Genomic DNA, 17589 nt, shown 5'->3' with positions numbered 1-17589 from the left:
ACAAAACAATCTTTATCTCCTTCCAAATGCCTTTCTATAAATGGATTATTTTATTACACCAATATTGACAGTACATATCATATCTTATAAAGAATGAAAAGAAATTGTTTAAAAAGACTCTCTCTATTTAGATTGGAATCCTATTAAATATATAAGTCCCTGTCAACTGTCCAATGTAAATGGTAGAGGAAAATCCGAGGTACTTCTTCCAGAACAACTTTGGATCTTGGAAAAATGACTTAGCTCTTAATGCTAAGCTTTTATATAGTGTTGTATTATATTTATCAATTGTGAGACTGCATTATTTTGCATATAGGAATTATTAATCCTGACAAAATAATCTAACTCTGTCTCAGTGCATCATACATACATTCTGCATTTTGTAAGAAACTTACCTAACAAGTCTGTGAAGACCCGAGGCTTGGACTTCCACATCACCCCGATAATGTACACCGGAATACCTGTACACACCATGATAATTCCCATAAAACATTCCATAGGACTGTTTGTTAATGGTGTAATCATCAAAAACAGACATATCACCATGAAAAATATTGGAAAACCAATAAAAACCTGAAAAACAGAACAATATATGAGTAAACAACTATCAAAGTCACAATATTATGGAAAACAATCTCACTCCACTAAAAAGTTGATAAACATGCTATATATTTCTACATTTATTTAACTGAGCTTCTGAGATTTTAGACAGTCAGATATAAAAATCACAGATTTTAAAATCTGCATCTGCATAATATTTGCATATCTTAAATGAAACAAATCAAGACTTGATTCATATGTTGTAAAGGGTTCAGGGTACAAACAGATTCACTCCCATCCATTAACTTAAATTCATTTGTGATGGATTGATTAGACATTTTTAATTAATTCACAATTTTATTGAGATCAAAGTTGTCAGTATAATGTTTCTTACATATGAAGCTAGACTTCAAACATATTATCTTTTTTTTCAATACAGGAAGTTAAACAGTAACATGAAAATAATGTCTGGTTCAGAATTTTCAATGTTTATATTCAAAACCCAGTGAATTAAAAAATAAATCCAGAAATATCTTCCAAACCATGTGTATTTTTTTTCTGGTTGGGCTGGGGTAACATGATGAAAACTACATATTGCCTAAATGTGATTTGCACTAGCTAAGAGTAAGAAATAAACCCTACAAAAATTTTGCACTGTGAGTGACTCCAGCGTGAACTGTGCTTAAAGCAGTATCAGTGTGTGTGTGTGTTTCTTGTTTAACGTCTTTTTTAACCATTTTTCAGTCATATAAACGACGGTGTCTACTTGTAGCAGTGAGCACAATGCCAAACAAAGCAGTATCAGTAAATCAGTAATAAATCAATTATAGAATACATAAAATCATATACATATAGGTTAGGAATAACTAGAGCTGTCGCAGGAGTGACGAATTATACCCCCACAATACAGCCTTGTCAAAGAAGTAAGCCAATGTCAAAGTTGAACTTGTCCTATATTTGATGATGTTACACCAGTGTATCAAAAATGATTTAAATCTGTCAACCCTTCAAAAAAAGTTCTACTGTTCTGGGTCAATATGACCTTGACCTAAAAATAAGGGTCATCTCCTGGTCATGATCAACCTCCCTAATAAGTTTCGTGATCCTAGACCCAAGCGTTCTAAAGTTATCATCCGGAAACAGTGTAACTGTTTCGAGTCACTGTGACCTTGACCTCTGACCTCAAAATCACTAGGGGTCATCTACTGGTCATGCCCAACCTTCCTATCAACTTTCATCATCCTACGCCCAAGCGTTCTCAAGTTAACGTCCGGAAACGGTTTAACTGTTCCGGGTCACTGTGACCTTGACCTTTGACCTACTGACTTCAAAGTCGAACTTGACCTGTATTTTATGATGTTACACCAGTGTACCAAAATTTATGATCCAGGCCCAAGCATTCTAAAGTTCTTATCCGGAAACAGTTTAATTGTTCCGGGTCATTGTGCCCTTCACCTTTGACCTACTGACCTCAAAGTCAAACTTGACCTGTATTTTGTGATGTTACACCTGTGTATCAAAATCTATGATCCTAGGTCTAAGCGTTCTCAAGTTATCATCTGGAAACCGTTTAACTGTTCCAGGTCATTGTGACCTTGACCTTTGACCTACTGATCTCAAAGTCGAAACTGACCTGTATTTTATGATGTTACACCTGTGTACCAAAAATTATTTAAATCTGTCAAGCCTTTCATGAGTTATTGTCCGGAAACCATGAAAACCAACAGACCGACTGACAAGCTCACTCCTATATACCCCCCAGACTTCATTTGTGGGGGTATAATTATAAGATTATAGACAGAAATATATCATTAAACATACCATTTGGTTTAGATAATACAATAAATAGCAGAAAAAGCTCAGAATACACATATTTGAAGTGATAACCAGTTTTCTCTAACCTCAATAATCACTGCTGAGATGATTTTTTATAAATTTGTACTCTAAAAGTACGCTAAATCCTTCTACATGTATTTAAACATGTGAAAAAGTCAACTCTATATATAACCTGCTAATTTCTAAAAGATCTGAAAACGAGTATTTTTTGTCATACTTTCATGCAAAAACAAAAAAGATAATTTTATCATGTTGTGTATTGTGTTGCTACTTACTTTAATAGGTCTTTCCATATCTGGTCGACTGTAACGTAAATATAACATCCCAGCAATACTTAGGCCAATAAATGAAGATTCTACAAAACTTGCATAGTTGATTAAGGCAAATATGTCATCTGAGCTCAACATTATCAGGGAAAGAACACACTGAAATTAGAAACAAAAGCCACACTGTTAATTTATAAGCTTTAAAATACCTCAATGCCAAACAATTACAGACAAACCCTTCTCAATTGGACAAACCCCTTCTTTCCATGGCCACTAAGCTGAACCATAATCAATGACAAATCTCTATCTTTCATCAGTGACCCCCTACATCTCTTTCAAGCCCTCTTTTATAACAGAAACCTTTTGCATAACTCCTCAAATATTTCTCTTTTATGGTACATCACTTAGTCCATATGACAATTTATAATTGTAAGTCTTGTTTTGGTGCACATTTTTGGCACTATCTATTCCTTTTCTGATACATTTTCAATATCATAAGAAGTATAAGCAGTTCTTGATTTCTATCATACTCTATGAAACTGAATACTGTTATCACGGAATAAGGGATATTTATGTTCAAATTTTTCACTGGGTGACTATAGAAGAGAGGGGTTTCATCCTGGAGTAATGTCCATACACCAAGCAAGTAAAAATCCACATGAGGCCAATGCGTACTCACTTTAATAGGTCGTTTGAGATCTGGTTGTGTATACCGTAAACACAACAGTGCCGCTATAGAAACGGCCATAAATGCTGAAGTTACATAGCTGCCATAGTTGATTAATGCAAATACGTCATCAAAACTCAACATGATCAACGAAAAAATACACTGAAATATCAATGTCATACAAGGGCTATTCAAAAAATAACGTATACTTTTTTCTAGCTTTTATATACTTTTATGAAGCAAAACAAAAAATATACCATCGTGATTAGCAATCTTTCTTGTAACTTTACTGCAAATTTGACGTGATTATGATCATACAGTCAGGAGTTACACATCCTCAAAAACAGTCACTTACACAAACCCAGTGCATGGTGATCATAACTTAACAAAGTTAGCGACGTCATGCCTTCATCGAGATGCTTCCATTAAGTTTGCATTAATCAATATTTATAAATGTCTTTTATCAGTTTTGCTGAACAATACCCAAGTCATAATAAGTTGTTTGGATAGAATACCGAAAAAAGTATGAACACTTATGCCAAGCATCTCAGACAGGATGCTCAACGTGAGTACTTGGTCTTTATCCAAGGTGTAATACTTTGACGTTAAGGTCGGACCACAGATTTTTTGTTTTCTCTCTCCACCTCTGGTGTATTAAGCAAGTCTGGGCCATTTGCAAATCATTTGTACCACTTGAAGATCAAGACACAGATGACCGAACATTATTGTCGAGTCTGCTTCATAAGTTGATAAATTTCAGTTGCTGTTCGCCAAAATTTCTACATAACTAAGCAACTGCCTGATTATCTATGCGAGTTGATAACGACATAACATGCATTATAAACAATAATATTCGCTTAGTTTAAACGTTGTTTAGTTCCGCCTCCCACCTCTGAATGATGCCATACTCTCAGTGCATGTTGCCCCGACGTGTTTGTACACTTTGACGTATTTTCGGGCAAACAGGTGTTCCTTCAGTGTAAACGTTAGCGACAAAATCAAATCATGACAGATGAAAAAAAAAGACTGCGTCGATAATGCGTAACTATGGTTATTAAAATGTTCTCCGCGCTTCGCATGTCAGCAATTATTTTACAAACTAGAAATGTGTCCATAAGACACAGATGCCCCCACTACATGACATTAAAATGGCAATTTTTTCCTAGGTCAGGGGCCATAACTCCTGCAATACTGAATGAATCCGGACGCGAAACCCCAGGTGCACAACTGCATATGCTGACCAACATTCCTGTAAACATTGATGACTCTAGGTCAAGTACTTTTGGAGCTACACGCAACACAACATTAAAATGACCAATTTCTTACTAAGTCAGGGGCCATAACTCCTACACGACTGAATGAATCCGGACGCGAAACCCCAGGTGCACAACTGCACATGCTGACCAACATTCCTGTAAACTTTGGTGCCTCTAGGTCAAATACTTTTGGAGCTACATGCGACACAACATTAAAATGACCAATTTTTAACTAAGTCAGGGGCCATAACTCCTACAAGACTGAATGAATCCGGACACGAAACCACAGGTGCACAAATTCAAATGCTGACCAACATTCCTGTAAACTTTGGTGACTCTAGGTCAAATACTTCTGGAACTACGCGCGACACAACATTAAAATGACCAATTTTTACAAAGTCAGGGGCCATAACTCCTACATGACTGGATGAATCCGGACGCGAAACCCCAGGTGCACAACTACACATGCTGACCAATATTCCTGTAAACTTTGGTGCCTCTAGGTCAAATACTTTTGGAGCTACATGCGACACAACATTAAAATGACCAATTCTTAACTAAGTCAGGGACCATAACTCCTACATGACTGGATGAATCTGGACGCGAAACCCCAGGTGCACAACTACACATACTGACCAACATTCCTGTAAACTTTGGTGACTCTATGTCAAATACTTTTGGAGCTACACGCGACACAACATTAAAATGACCAATTTTTACCAAGTCAGGGGCCATAACTCCTACATGACTGAACGAATCTGGACACGAAACCCCAGGTGCACAAACTACACATGCTGACCAACATTCCTGTAAAGTTTTGTGACTCTACGTCAAATACTTTTGGAGCTAGGCGCGACACAACATTCTCGGACGGACGGAAGGACGGACAAGGGCAAATCTATATGCCCCCACCAAAGTAGGGGCATAAAAAGGTATGACCATACAAGAGAAAGATTGAGAATTACAATGGTATATTTCATATTGCTCTTTACACTATATGTGGCTTTTGATAGCAAAAGTCTACGTAATTCTTTAACAGCCCTCGTAGAATGAATGAACAAAATATGTTAAGCACATCATGGTGAGAGTCTAAAATAAAGCCTCTCTCAGTTTTAAACCTTTAAATGGCTACAAGAAAGGCAAATATTTCTAGAACATTCTGTTCAGTATAATGTGAATCATGCCTCACTAAAGGAGATAGACCCCAGCTGCCTCTTCAAGCATTATGTAAACTTTGGTAGGACCACAAACATTCCTAAAATCAGTAGAGTTAAATGGCTACCCTGCATACGTTTCATCCAGAGGCTGAACTGACTGATCACCCAAATACATTTCACCTTGGTTCCAGGCTCAAACCCTCAGGTACAAAAGTGAAAAAGAATGGAAATAACCTGAATCATCATTCATGTTGACCTCTTTAAGAAGCATTGTCTTGGTATACATGTGTAGACAGATGTACATAGTGACTTTTCTGAAACACTGACAAAATACTCCATAACTCAAAGCAATTAGACTGGCTCCCATCCCTATGTTTGTTCTTATTTACATATATCAGTTCTCTTCATTAAGAGGGAAGTAACTCCAGAAGGTTGTTTCTACATTGAGATTTTTTATTGCCCCTGGCTCCGAACATAGGGACTGGTGAAAGTTGGCTACCAGTGTCTCACAAATTTGTGAGACAAATTCCCATTAATTTCTTTCAGTGACAATCAGCTGCTATTACTGTGATGTGTTACCTAAGGGTTTCATGTGCTAACCATCATTTAATGAGCCGTACCTAATTTACTGATTTATGGCCTGCCCTCAGCTTGTATTGGCTTATCAGACAACAGGAATGTGCTTTTACATATTTATCAGAGGATTTATGATCTGTAGATAATGAATTAAATAATTTTAAACTTCACTTTTAATGATGAAATGGATGAAGCTATAATTAAAAGTTTGAAATATGAACAAATAAGACCAAACCAAGAGCATGTTGTAAAAGAATATTTAAAAGGAAATTATGTTTTATTCTGTTGACCAACTGGCAACTTAACTTTTGAAATTGCCCCATTTGCATTTGATTTTTTCCATTATGACAGCACACAATGTACCATTATTGTTGAGTCACTTCTTGTACCTGAAGCGATGTCCAATCCCTTACCAAAATTGTGTACATTGTCAGTGTAAATCCAGTTTTTTGTCAGTGTTTTACCATTGTATTCCAGAGTATTTCAGTTTTTTTTCCAGCTAATTTCCAGCTTGTTATTCTGTTATCACCAGTTATTACAGTGTGTATTGAGTTTATTATCAGTGTAGTACCAGACCTGATAACAGCATACAATAATCTGGCATTAAACTGACAAGTAACTAAAACACACTATATGCAAAACACTATTAAATCATGCATGAATGAAATATTTTTAATTTCAGTACACTTTATTAACGCAATACAAGACACATATGACAATAGACAGACTGCAAAACTGGCATTTAACTGAAGAAAGTATGGTAATACACTGACAACACAGAACAGCTGATAATAAACCACCAATACACTAGCAATAGGAGGGATTTTGGACAAACCAATATAAAAGTCATTGTATTTCCAGAGTGATGTCAGATATCTGGCAATAACTGAACAATTCTGGTAATGTCTAAATGTCATAGGGTAATACACTGACAATACAATGGTAGTAACCAAGATATTGTCAGTTTGTTACCCTGGTTTTGTCAGTTTTATACCAGAAACTAGATACCAGTTTTTGTCAGGTAAATCTGAAATCAATCTTGAAATACACTGACTTGACACTGGTTTGTCTGAATTCCCTCCTATTGCTAGTGTATTGGTCGTTTATTATCAGCTGTTGTATGTTGCCAGTGTATTGCCATTAGCTCATTAATAACCCAAAAATCGCTCAATTATGTACCAGTACAAGTCTGTTTTTTTCTTGACATTGAAACAAGTGCTGTCTTTCTTTTCTGTTTTCTTTCATTTCTCTACATAAAATACCCTTGAACTTTTTGATGTAAGGGTTAATTTTACCACAACAGTAAACACTTTCTGTAGTTAGAGTTTTCATATTTAACATTTAATAAAACCTAAAAATTTATAATAAAAAAGATCCTGAGTTAATGTTACCTCCAAGTAATTATCCACATACAATATTTCACTCTTACATTTACTAGTAAACTGTTGAATCATGAATGGGCTCAGTATCATACTCTTCTAGAAATAACAACATCTGATGTTTTCTCAAATGACCCTTATCAAATTGGTAAGGAGAACTTGTCATTACATTTGATAGTTAATTGCCTCACAATTGATAGGGTTCTCAGTAGTTAACAGTTTACAGGGGCAATCTAGGGTTACACTGGCCAACTTTCACCAGGCTGTATGGTTCAGCCATCAGATAAAATTGTGCTATTTTAGAGGCGTAAAATTTTCTTATAAAATGTTTCCAGTATTTATATAAAAATAACCATGCAGCCAGGGAGCCAGGCTACAAAGCAATATACTTACACCAAATATTAATGAAGGCATAGGTGTGAATCTCTTTGTACTGATGGTTGCCAGGAAGCCGGGTAAATGTCCTTGCCGTGCACCAACAAAATATAACCTACAAACAATTGAATAAATCAGTATATAAGCCATACATTGCAAGTGTAATTCCATTTATCTTTATCATATTAACTCTAATATCTTACCTCCATTCTGATTGAAACATCTGTACAAATAACTTTACATAATTCATGGCTAGTTTGTAATAGTAGTAATCAACATGCAACCTATAGAAAATTCAAAAACATTCCTTTTGAAATTTGTCCTCACTTCAAAACACTGCCAACAGTAGCTATAAGACAAAAATGGTAGAAAGAGGCAGACTGGTAGTCAGAAAATAAAACAACAAATAACAAACCTGGCAGATGTAAAGATGGCTCCATTAACACCACCAAATGTGGAACACGCAACAAAAACAGGCATGATCCACTTCATTACACCATAGGTACGATCTGCAAATGTCTGGAAACATGGTGAAAATATACTTTACTACACAGTTCATTAATTATATGAAATGTCAGATTTTTTTTCAACAATGCCCATTTCATTTTTAAAATGAAATGTACTTTGCACAGACAACATGTTATCATAGAAATTAGCAATAAATGCATTGTATTCTTTGAACATCTTTAATTAGTATTCATTAACCCTTAACATGCTGGACCAGATTGATTCTGCCTTTGCGACCAGTGCAGATCATGATCAGCCTGCACATCCATGCAGTCTGATCATGATCTGCACTGTTTGCCATTCAGTAAGTATCTTTTGATATGCTTCCCTTTTAACAGTTAATGGTACTGTCCAAATTGTAAGATGGACAAGTTCATTATAGAAATTTGGCAGTGTAAGGGTTAAATGGGCTGACATACAGATCATATGACAACAAACATGACAAAGAAAAAAGAAAGTTTTAAGACATCAGGAAATTATTTCCATGTTTCTTCAGAAGGCCTTGAAACTTAGTCACTGACAGATTATATGTTATGGAAACACATGAGAATAATTTGATTTTACTTATAATTATTTCTATTCAAAAATTGTAAGGCAATGTCACCGGATACCTCAACTTTCTACATCATAAAGCTTTATATAAGCACAAAATCCTCAATGGTGTATTGGTCAAGATGATAGGAAAGCTTTGAACGCTGAGGCAATAAGACATGTTTTTGCCCCTTGATTTTGCATTTTTCTAGATAGTTTAGAAACTCATCTTCTAATGTTTTTAATATGATAATATGAACAAACTTCAATAAAAAGGAAAGAACATTTTTAGCAAATAATAAGCAGATGTGCAGAACTTCAAAACTTGTTTACAATTAACGGCAAAAACTCCAGGATATTTTAGAAAACACAGGTCACACTTTTTCAACAGCTGCCTTTACATCTTTGGTAATAAAAATGATTAATTTATTTATTGCTTATAGCACCAATAAACATTTGATATTCAAGCCAGGCAGAAAACTTAAATAGCAGTATAGTGTCCTCAACTTATTGTATGTGGTAAAATGGAAATTAGAGTATGTAGTAAAAAAAAATATCAATAGAATGAAACTTAAATTCGTTTTTCACTGGATGAAATGGGTGAAAATTTGGCAAACAAAATCATGTCACAACAGAACCGGCAAAATTTGTTCAAGTTACCTGTAGTTCAAACCATTGAACAATATACATTACTGTAAAATCATTAATTTCATGGGCATGAAATTTCGTCGTTTTGGTCAAAACGGCAATTTCGTGGGGATATGAATTCGTGGATTTGGATTTTTGAACATAAAATGAATGGGAATTTTACTTGTTCTTTGGGATTAAATTTTGTGGATTGACTCAGCCATGAAATCCATGAAAATATAGTTCCCCACAAACAATAATGATTTCACAGTATATATGGATTTTGTCCGGACATGATGAGTTCAAGCAAAGGGTGGTGTTCGAATTATCCAAGTCTGAGTGAACGAAATTCGACTCTACTGAAAATACTCTATTTATAATTTACCAGTTATGAATAAGAAGACTCTAGGTATCATACTTACGACAGCCACAGCATCTGATGCCAACATTTCATGCGGGTTGAGAACTGTGAAGTATGCAATATTTGCTAGCACGTAAATGATTGTCACCAAAGGAATGGATATCCAAATTGCTCGAGGTAGATTTCTACAATATAAGACAGTTATTTACTTATTTTACACTTTTCCAAATCAATATATTTATACTTGCATTTGTTCAAAATCTTTGTAAATAGTAAAAGGCCTTGAGGACTTATATCAAAGTAACTTTATATAAAAGTTATTCAGTCTGGCTCTTGGAAACACCAGGGTTTGTGTCATAACCAGAAGGTATAGTAGTGACTCAAGGTGGAACTCCTACCCAGAACCTTAGGATGATCTTCCTACACAGTATCCAGTGTCTCTTCTGACTGAACACTTGAAAAACTGTATTAAAGGAAAAACAATAGATAGCCCCCAAGACGACTTTGCATGTATATAAACAGCTGCTGGTTATAATTATAGATCAATAACAGCTGTAACTTATTGTAAAACCTCTTTACATCACATTATCATACAGTAAGACCTCCTTTAACCTTTACCCTGCTAAATTACTATGATGGACTGGTCTATCATTCAATTTGGGCAGTCCTTTTTCTTATTTGAAGGGGTGTTCACTGAAAATTTACTGACTGAATAGCGAACAGTGCAGACCATGATCAGACTGCACGGATGTGCAAGTTGATCTTGGTCAGCACTGTTCGCAAATCCATATACATATTCATGCACTGTTGGTGGGTGGTCATCCAAGATAATAAAATAATAAAATAATAAAATAAAGGCACCGGCCTCCAGATCGTTCAAAAACATAAAAAATGCTTTGAAACTTAATTACTGAAAGACTATATGTTACGCAAACTTATGAGAATTAATTATTTTTACTACTTTTTGCAATGAAAATCGAAGAGCGTTTGTAACACTTTACTAGAGGTAAAATGCCTCAATTATAAATATCTATATTTAACGCATATTGAACACTTAATCCTCTATAGTGGTATTGGTAACGATAGAGGAAAACTTCTTTATTCCCGACGCGGTCATCTTTTTTTTTTTTTGGATTTGGCATTTTTAAAATAGTTTAGAAACAAAAACTCACATTCTAATGTTCATTATATGGCCAAACTTCAATTTGAATGAAAGAAAATTTTTTAGCCAAATGTGGAGGTCAGTACCTTTAACATTAGACCAATTGTTTAGGAGTTGTTGTTTGACAATGTTTTTATTTCTTGTTCTGGCAGCTATGTTTTAGGAAGAATTTGGAATAATTGCAAATGGTTCACATTATCAGAAATATCTGAAAAAAAAACTTGTATTAGAGTCATCTAAGAATCACCATCACCGAAGGAACATATGTGCAAATTTACATTCAAAACAGAGCCAGATTTGTTCACTTTTTAGCTCAGGCTAAGTGGATCAAAACAGATTTGGCAGTGGATCTCTGAAGGAACATCAGGACCAAGTTTCATCAACTTCCATCAAATTGGTTTAACGGAGATGTTGTCTGAAGAAATCAGCAATGAGAGATAGATGATGCATGATCACAATACCTCATCTTGGGCACCCTGTTGGTTTGTTTTGTGTTCAGCGCCATTTTTCAACAGTATTTCAATTATGTAATGGCTGGCAGTTTAAACCCAATCAGAGTTCCTGGATTCTGTACCAGTATTAGCCTATTCTCCAAGTAACTGCCAACTTCTTCACATGAATCAGAGGTGGAGGGTGAATTGTTTCAGATACAATGTTTTTAGTAAAATTGTCAAAATGTCGCAGGAAACATACACCTTGCCTAATGATCGAAGTCACCACTCTACAATCTATAGATTTGCACTCTCCCAATAGGGCTAAGCAGGCAGGCTACCTTGTGCTCACGTTAGCTAAAAAAACATTTCTGGTAATGAAACCATTTTGCTAAAAGTATTTTATAAAGCCAAATCCTTAAGCAGCACTTAAAACAATGCTCCAGACAAGTAGTCTGGGTCTATAAATCCTACAGTTCCAATTAGGCCAGGTTAAGAGAAGTGCTAATACAGCAACAGGTTTAGCTACTGTGTTCTATTCAATCTACTTAATTTATAACTGCTCATTTCTCACAATTAATGATAAAGTTCATATAATACAGACTGAATATTGGCATGCTAGAAAGTGCAAGTTTGCATTTTTCTTTTTAGGTATTTCACTGAGAGTTCTGTCTTCTTTTTTTTTTCAAGATGTCTTATTTTTTTATTGTGTTAAAGTATATATAAGAAGTGTGTTATTTTTTATGGCACAATGTGCTAACAATATAAGACACAATGCAACAAGAGTCACTATAGCCCTATATCAATCAACTGTTTCTCAGCTTAAACAGCTAGGTGTAAAACAGATTACATTTTCAGTAAAATCACTTTGAAACTGGCCCGCAAATTTTGAGAAAATTTTCCAAGTATCTATAGTATTATATCAAAAATAGAGTAATTCTTCACAAAAAAAAACATACTTTCACCACTGTGCAATAGAAGGATATTACGTGTTTCTTTATTACAATGCAGTTATCTACATATTGTGCTGGGTTGACAATACAACAAATGAAAATATACTTTATAAATATGTAAAATCCTATGACATGTACCTCTTTTTAGAAATACAAACAGAAAATGTTAATGTAATCTGGTTGACATCTTTTGCAGAGTTGATTACCACAATGCAGCTTCGTATAATACTGGATCTGGTTGTGAATTAGCTTAATCAAATACTTCTTACTTACAAATATTTAAAGAGACAAACATTTTATCTCTAAAGCTAAAGGTAGAGTGAGGGAAACTGAAGGTGCAGTGAACTGTTACACATATGGGAAGCTGAAGTGTCACCGAAGGAACATTTCTGTGACATTTATTCAAAATCAGACCAAAGGTTAATATTTTTCTATTTTTAGCACTCATGGACCCTATGTGCAGCCAAGTTGAATCATTTGAATAAATTTGGAAGAGGATCGTGCATTTGGAACATTTGGAACATCAAGCTCAAGTTTCATCGATTTCCTAATAATGGTTTCAAAGGAAATGTTGTGGAATTATATGCATTTTTCAAGTAAAAATCAAGCTTAAATAGATGTGCATGTAAAAAGGATGGAGGAAATTATATCTTTTAACCCAAGATTCAAAACTCTTCCAGTTACCAGTACAAAATAATAAGTTTCCAAATACGGCTTTTCTTATTTTGACTGAGGCAGTTTTTTTAAAAGCGTCCAACTGCAAGCACGAGTTGCTTCCCTTTTACCTCAGAAATTTCCATTTTCAGGTAAGGGAGATCATTGCGCAGAAGATTGAAAAAATATCTTTTATTTAAACCGTCCAATTTCTTTATTTTTAAAGCATCAACTTCAAATACTAATGCGGCATTATCGTTAATTTAACACATCTAAATGCACATCAACCGAAAATTGCTTTTATAGAACACTCACCCAAAACACACTATATGCAGTATTAGATGTGCATAATGCCACTTTAACAAAAATGTTGACTAACATACCACAGACATACAACAGAGGATGACAGATCACAATAGTTCTCATTTTTGGAATTAATTCAGAAATTATGCAGCTTTTAAAAAAGAAGAATTATTGTTTTCCATTTGGTGAACCTGTCTCATTTGCAGATAGAAACAAAGGAAACTGTAGCTGTAGCAACAGACAGATGGACAGACAGATATTACTGAAGTTAAATATTAACTGATTTACCTGTATGGGTCCTTTAGTTCTTCAGTCACAAAGTTAAGGTAGTTCCTGTGAAAAGAGAAGATAATGCATTACAAATCTCAAATAATTTTCCACATTTTATCTGTTGACCATTTTACATTTTTTTTCTAAAATCTAACACTAACAGCTGAATTCCATTAAAAACTAATGTAACATGGTGATATTCTTTTTCTACAAATAAAAGGGCCCTGTTATTTTGGGAAAAACCAGTTAGGTATTTGGGCAAATGGGAATAAATGATGAAGTTAATAAACTGGTTAATTTAGAAGATTTTTTTATGGGAAGAGGCCTACAAATGGCAACTACTATTGTAAAAAAGCCCTGTAAGTGGAAACTTAAAAACATTAAACTATTCATCAAAATGACAATTTGCTGTCTTATCAAAGTAAGAAAGATATCCTGTTTGTGTTGTATTTAAATGGAAGTTTTTTCAATAAGTTCTTCAGCCCCAAAAACACATCCCTTTTTCATGGACTGTGCACTCAAATTAACATTTTCTCTTGAGGTAACTTTTAACATCTTTCCAGCATAGTTCGATAGGGAGGATGAACACCTTTAAAGGTCTCTAACAAGTCACCAACAACATTTGGCCTTGAAGTTGGATTTTAATTATTTTAATTATTTGCCAGTATCTGTAGACACTTTTCAACAAAGTATGGTATGCCAATTTGGCTCATATATAAACTGAACTACTTTTACAGTGGCTAAAATAACAACTTCATTATCAAATAGCATGTAAACAAACCATTTCAACTTAAGGGTCAATTTCAACACATTGATTGTTTTGTATTTGGTAATGATAAGAAATTGACAAACATGTTGATAAGTAGTCTTGATACCCCATTTCCTTTTCACAACTTGCTGACACAAAGTGTTGTATTACACAAACAAGTGAGAGACATTTGTATAACTATGTATGTCCACATGGGTGCGAGATGTCTGATCTGGGAACATATTTCAAGAAAACCTTGGTTGTCTATTGTGTAAGGAAGAAGGTATTTGTTTGTTTCAGTGTAAGATTTGGGTGAACAGCTAATGCAAAATTTTCAAGAGTGCCATTGGTCAATTAGTGAAAATGTAAAATACAAGTTTGAAGGGTGTCAGTTAATTTGGTTTTACATGTGAAATCAATTTGCTTTAGATTTAATACAATCAACTTGTACACATATTACAAACAACATTACACACTTTGTACAACATCACAGTCATTTCCAAGCTTTACAATACAAAAAGTAACATGTCTTAACATTTTTGTAGATTTTTACACCTACATTTTGCATGCTATCTATAGATGCATGTTTTCAAAAATTTATACTTATACTTCATGTCATTTCTCATCCAAGTGTATTAAATTCCAGTGAAAATTATATCTGAATTTCCCACTGTTTGAAACAATGGGTTCATCAATCTTACTTAAACTTTACATCTGTCACAAAATAATATCAATTGTTCAAATTTATTATTTGAAATCTTTTTCAGCCTACAGGTCGTTAACTTTTGGTTCACTGACCCAAAAATCTCTATATTTAAGAGCCCGGGGGTAACCTAATAATCAAATCACCTTCAGGAGACATGATACTGTATGGCTTTTTAACAGCTATAATAGGGCCAGTTTAAAGGTCTCTGCCCCTCAGAAAAACTCTTTCAAATTCTTCTGAAACTGACACTACGTCAGGAGTTTTCATCTCTTTGTCTAAATATGGGGAAAAATCAAATAACAGGCCTAGGCCCTTCCCCTCTTGATTAGCCAACATTGGCTAGCCAGAATCTCAGTGTGACCTTGACCTTAGATAAATATGTTTGTGTATGTAAGCTTATTTATAGTCACCACTGGTAACCCATATGGGCGACTCCTCTAGAAGACTGTTAGAAAGATACAGAAGATGCTCCAATTCCAGAAGCTTCTTTGGTTCTTAAGGTAGTTCTGCACGTTTGATAAACCGGAAGTGATGGCGTGACGCCATTTTTCCGGAAAACGTAGAATAAAGACTGGATTCGGCGTACGGAACAGAAAATCATTTTATGAATTAATTGCAACCTGTGAGTAAATTTATTACAATGGTACTGTTGCTGTATTGTAAAGTCAAAATATGATATTAAAACATATCACATGTTAAATAATTCAAAATAACGTCCTAAAATTAGCGTGAAATGTCCGGTTTACTTTAATCATGGTCAAATATCTCAAAAATAAGCACAGGGACCTGTATATTTTATTTCATCAAAATATAGGCCATGGCTTTATTTACAACTGTGAGAAGTTTCATCAAAATCTACATTGTAGAAAAATTTCTATTCGCGAAAATGTTAAGAAAGTTATGATTTTCCCATAGACTCTCATTATGAAATATTGTGTGAGGTCCCTATTTTGCAAATCAGTCTAGCAAAAAATCAAGCACACGACCCTATCTTTTTTATTTGCTTAATTTTCTAGGTATATTCTGAAGTTTTGAAAAATCAGTGTTTAATCAAATTCTACATTGTAGAAATAATTTCGATCCAAACGTGCAGAACTACCTTAAGTGTGCCAGGTGTAAAGCACCAATACACAGGACTCTTATCCAATTGTTAGTAATTTTTATTTGGAGGAGCAGGGGCTCAAACTCACGACTCCTGGTTTCGTAGTCAGACAGACTGTTACCATTGGACCACGTTGTCCACTCTAACTTGATAAAATCTAATCAGGTTACTTCTGTATCACAAGACTCATCCCATTACTTTCTATTTAACAACAACTTGCTGATTTCTACAGGTGTGCAAATAAAAAAAAGAGTTTCATTTTCATCTACCTTGATTACAGAGCAACAGGTTCCCTGGGCCAGTGACATCTTGACAAATGAGGTAGCCTTTTACACTAACTTACCTCTGTTATAAACAAGAGCTGTCTGATGACAGCGCGCTCGACTATTCGAAGAATTGATTGAAGAATGGGGTCAAAATATTTCCACAGATATTCAGACAAAAGAAATAAATAGATTAGACAAACAATGTTCCTGTATTTCTTTGATTTCGATAAGTCTTGCACTAAATGGCAATGTATGAACCAATTTCAAAGTCCAAAAAGGGCCATAATTCAGTCAAAATAGTTATGTACTCTTGCCTACAGATGGAAATCATAATGATAAACAAGTGTTCAAAGTTTAAAAGCCATATGTCAAATAGTTTTGACAAAACATGGACTTGTATGAAAACAGAACCAATTTCAAAGTCCAAAAAGGGCCATAATTCAGCCAAAATAGATGACAGAGTTATGTACTCTTTCCCACAGATAGAGACTATTATACTAAACAAGTGATAAAAGTTTCAAAGCCATATGTCAAACACTTTACAAAAAATATGAACTGGTACGGAAAACTTAACCAAGATTTCTAAGTAAAAAAGGGCCATAATTCAGCCAAAATCCATGATGGAGTTATGTACTCTTGCCTATAACTGGATATGGTGATTATAAACAAGTGTTGAAAGTTTCAAAGCTTTATCTCGAAAGACTTTGTCAAAATATGAACTGGTAGGAAATATTAACCCAGATTTCTAAGTCAAAAAGGGCCATAATTCAGCCAAAATCCTTGATGGAGTAATGTGCTCTTGCCTTTAACTGAAAATGGTGATGGTAAACAAGTGTTGAAAGTTTCAAAGCTTTATCTCAAAAGACTTTGTCAAAATACCAACTGGTACGAAAAACTTAACCAAGATTTCTAAGTC

General features: G+C 34.5%; 1 protein-coding gene across 3 annotated transcripts in view; it reads right to left on the bottom strand.

The window, feature by feature from the left end:
• The window catches only part of LOC123549648 (Y+L amino acid transporter 2-like), a 34122-nt gene that overhangs the window by 7026 nt on the left and 9507 nt on the right, over positions 1-17589 (bottom strand). For 2 of the 3 annotated variants that reach the window (XM_045337906.2, XM_045337905.2), the window contains 6 exons: positions 13870-13914; positions 10140-10263; positions 8468-8571; positions 8071-8167; positions 2652-2801; positions 396-573 (listed from right to left, as the gene is read on the bottom strand). In XM_045337906.2, coding sequence (XP_045193841.1) covers positions 396-573; positions 2652-2801; positions 8071-8167; positions 8468-8571; positions 10140-10263; positions 13870-13914 — 698 coding nt within the window. Of the gene's footprint in view, positions 1-395; positions 574-2651; positions 2802-3321; positions 3472-8070; positions 8168-8467; positions 8572-10139; positions 10264-13869; positions 13915-17589 lie in introns of all 3 variants that reach the window. The other variant, XM_045337907.2, reaches the window with a different exon arrangement.

Source organism: Mercenaria mercenaria, chromosome 6 (genome assembly GCF_021730395.1).
Source record: "Mercenaria mercenaria strain notata chromosome 6, MADL_Memer_1, whole genome shotgun sequence".
In the NCBI taxonomy this organism is placed as follows: Eukaryota; Metazoa; Mollusca; class Bivalvia; order Venerida; family Veneridae; genus Mercenaria; species Mercenaria mercenaria.
Note: the sequence above shows the minus strand (reverse complement) of the source record. Positions and strands in the feature narration are given on the sequence as shown.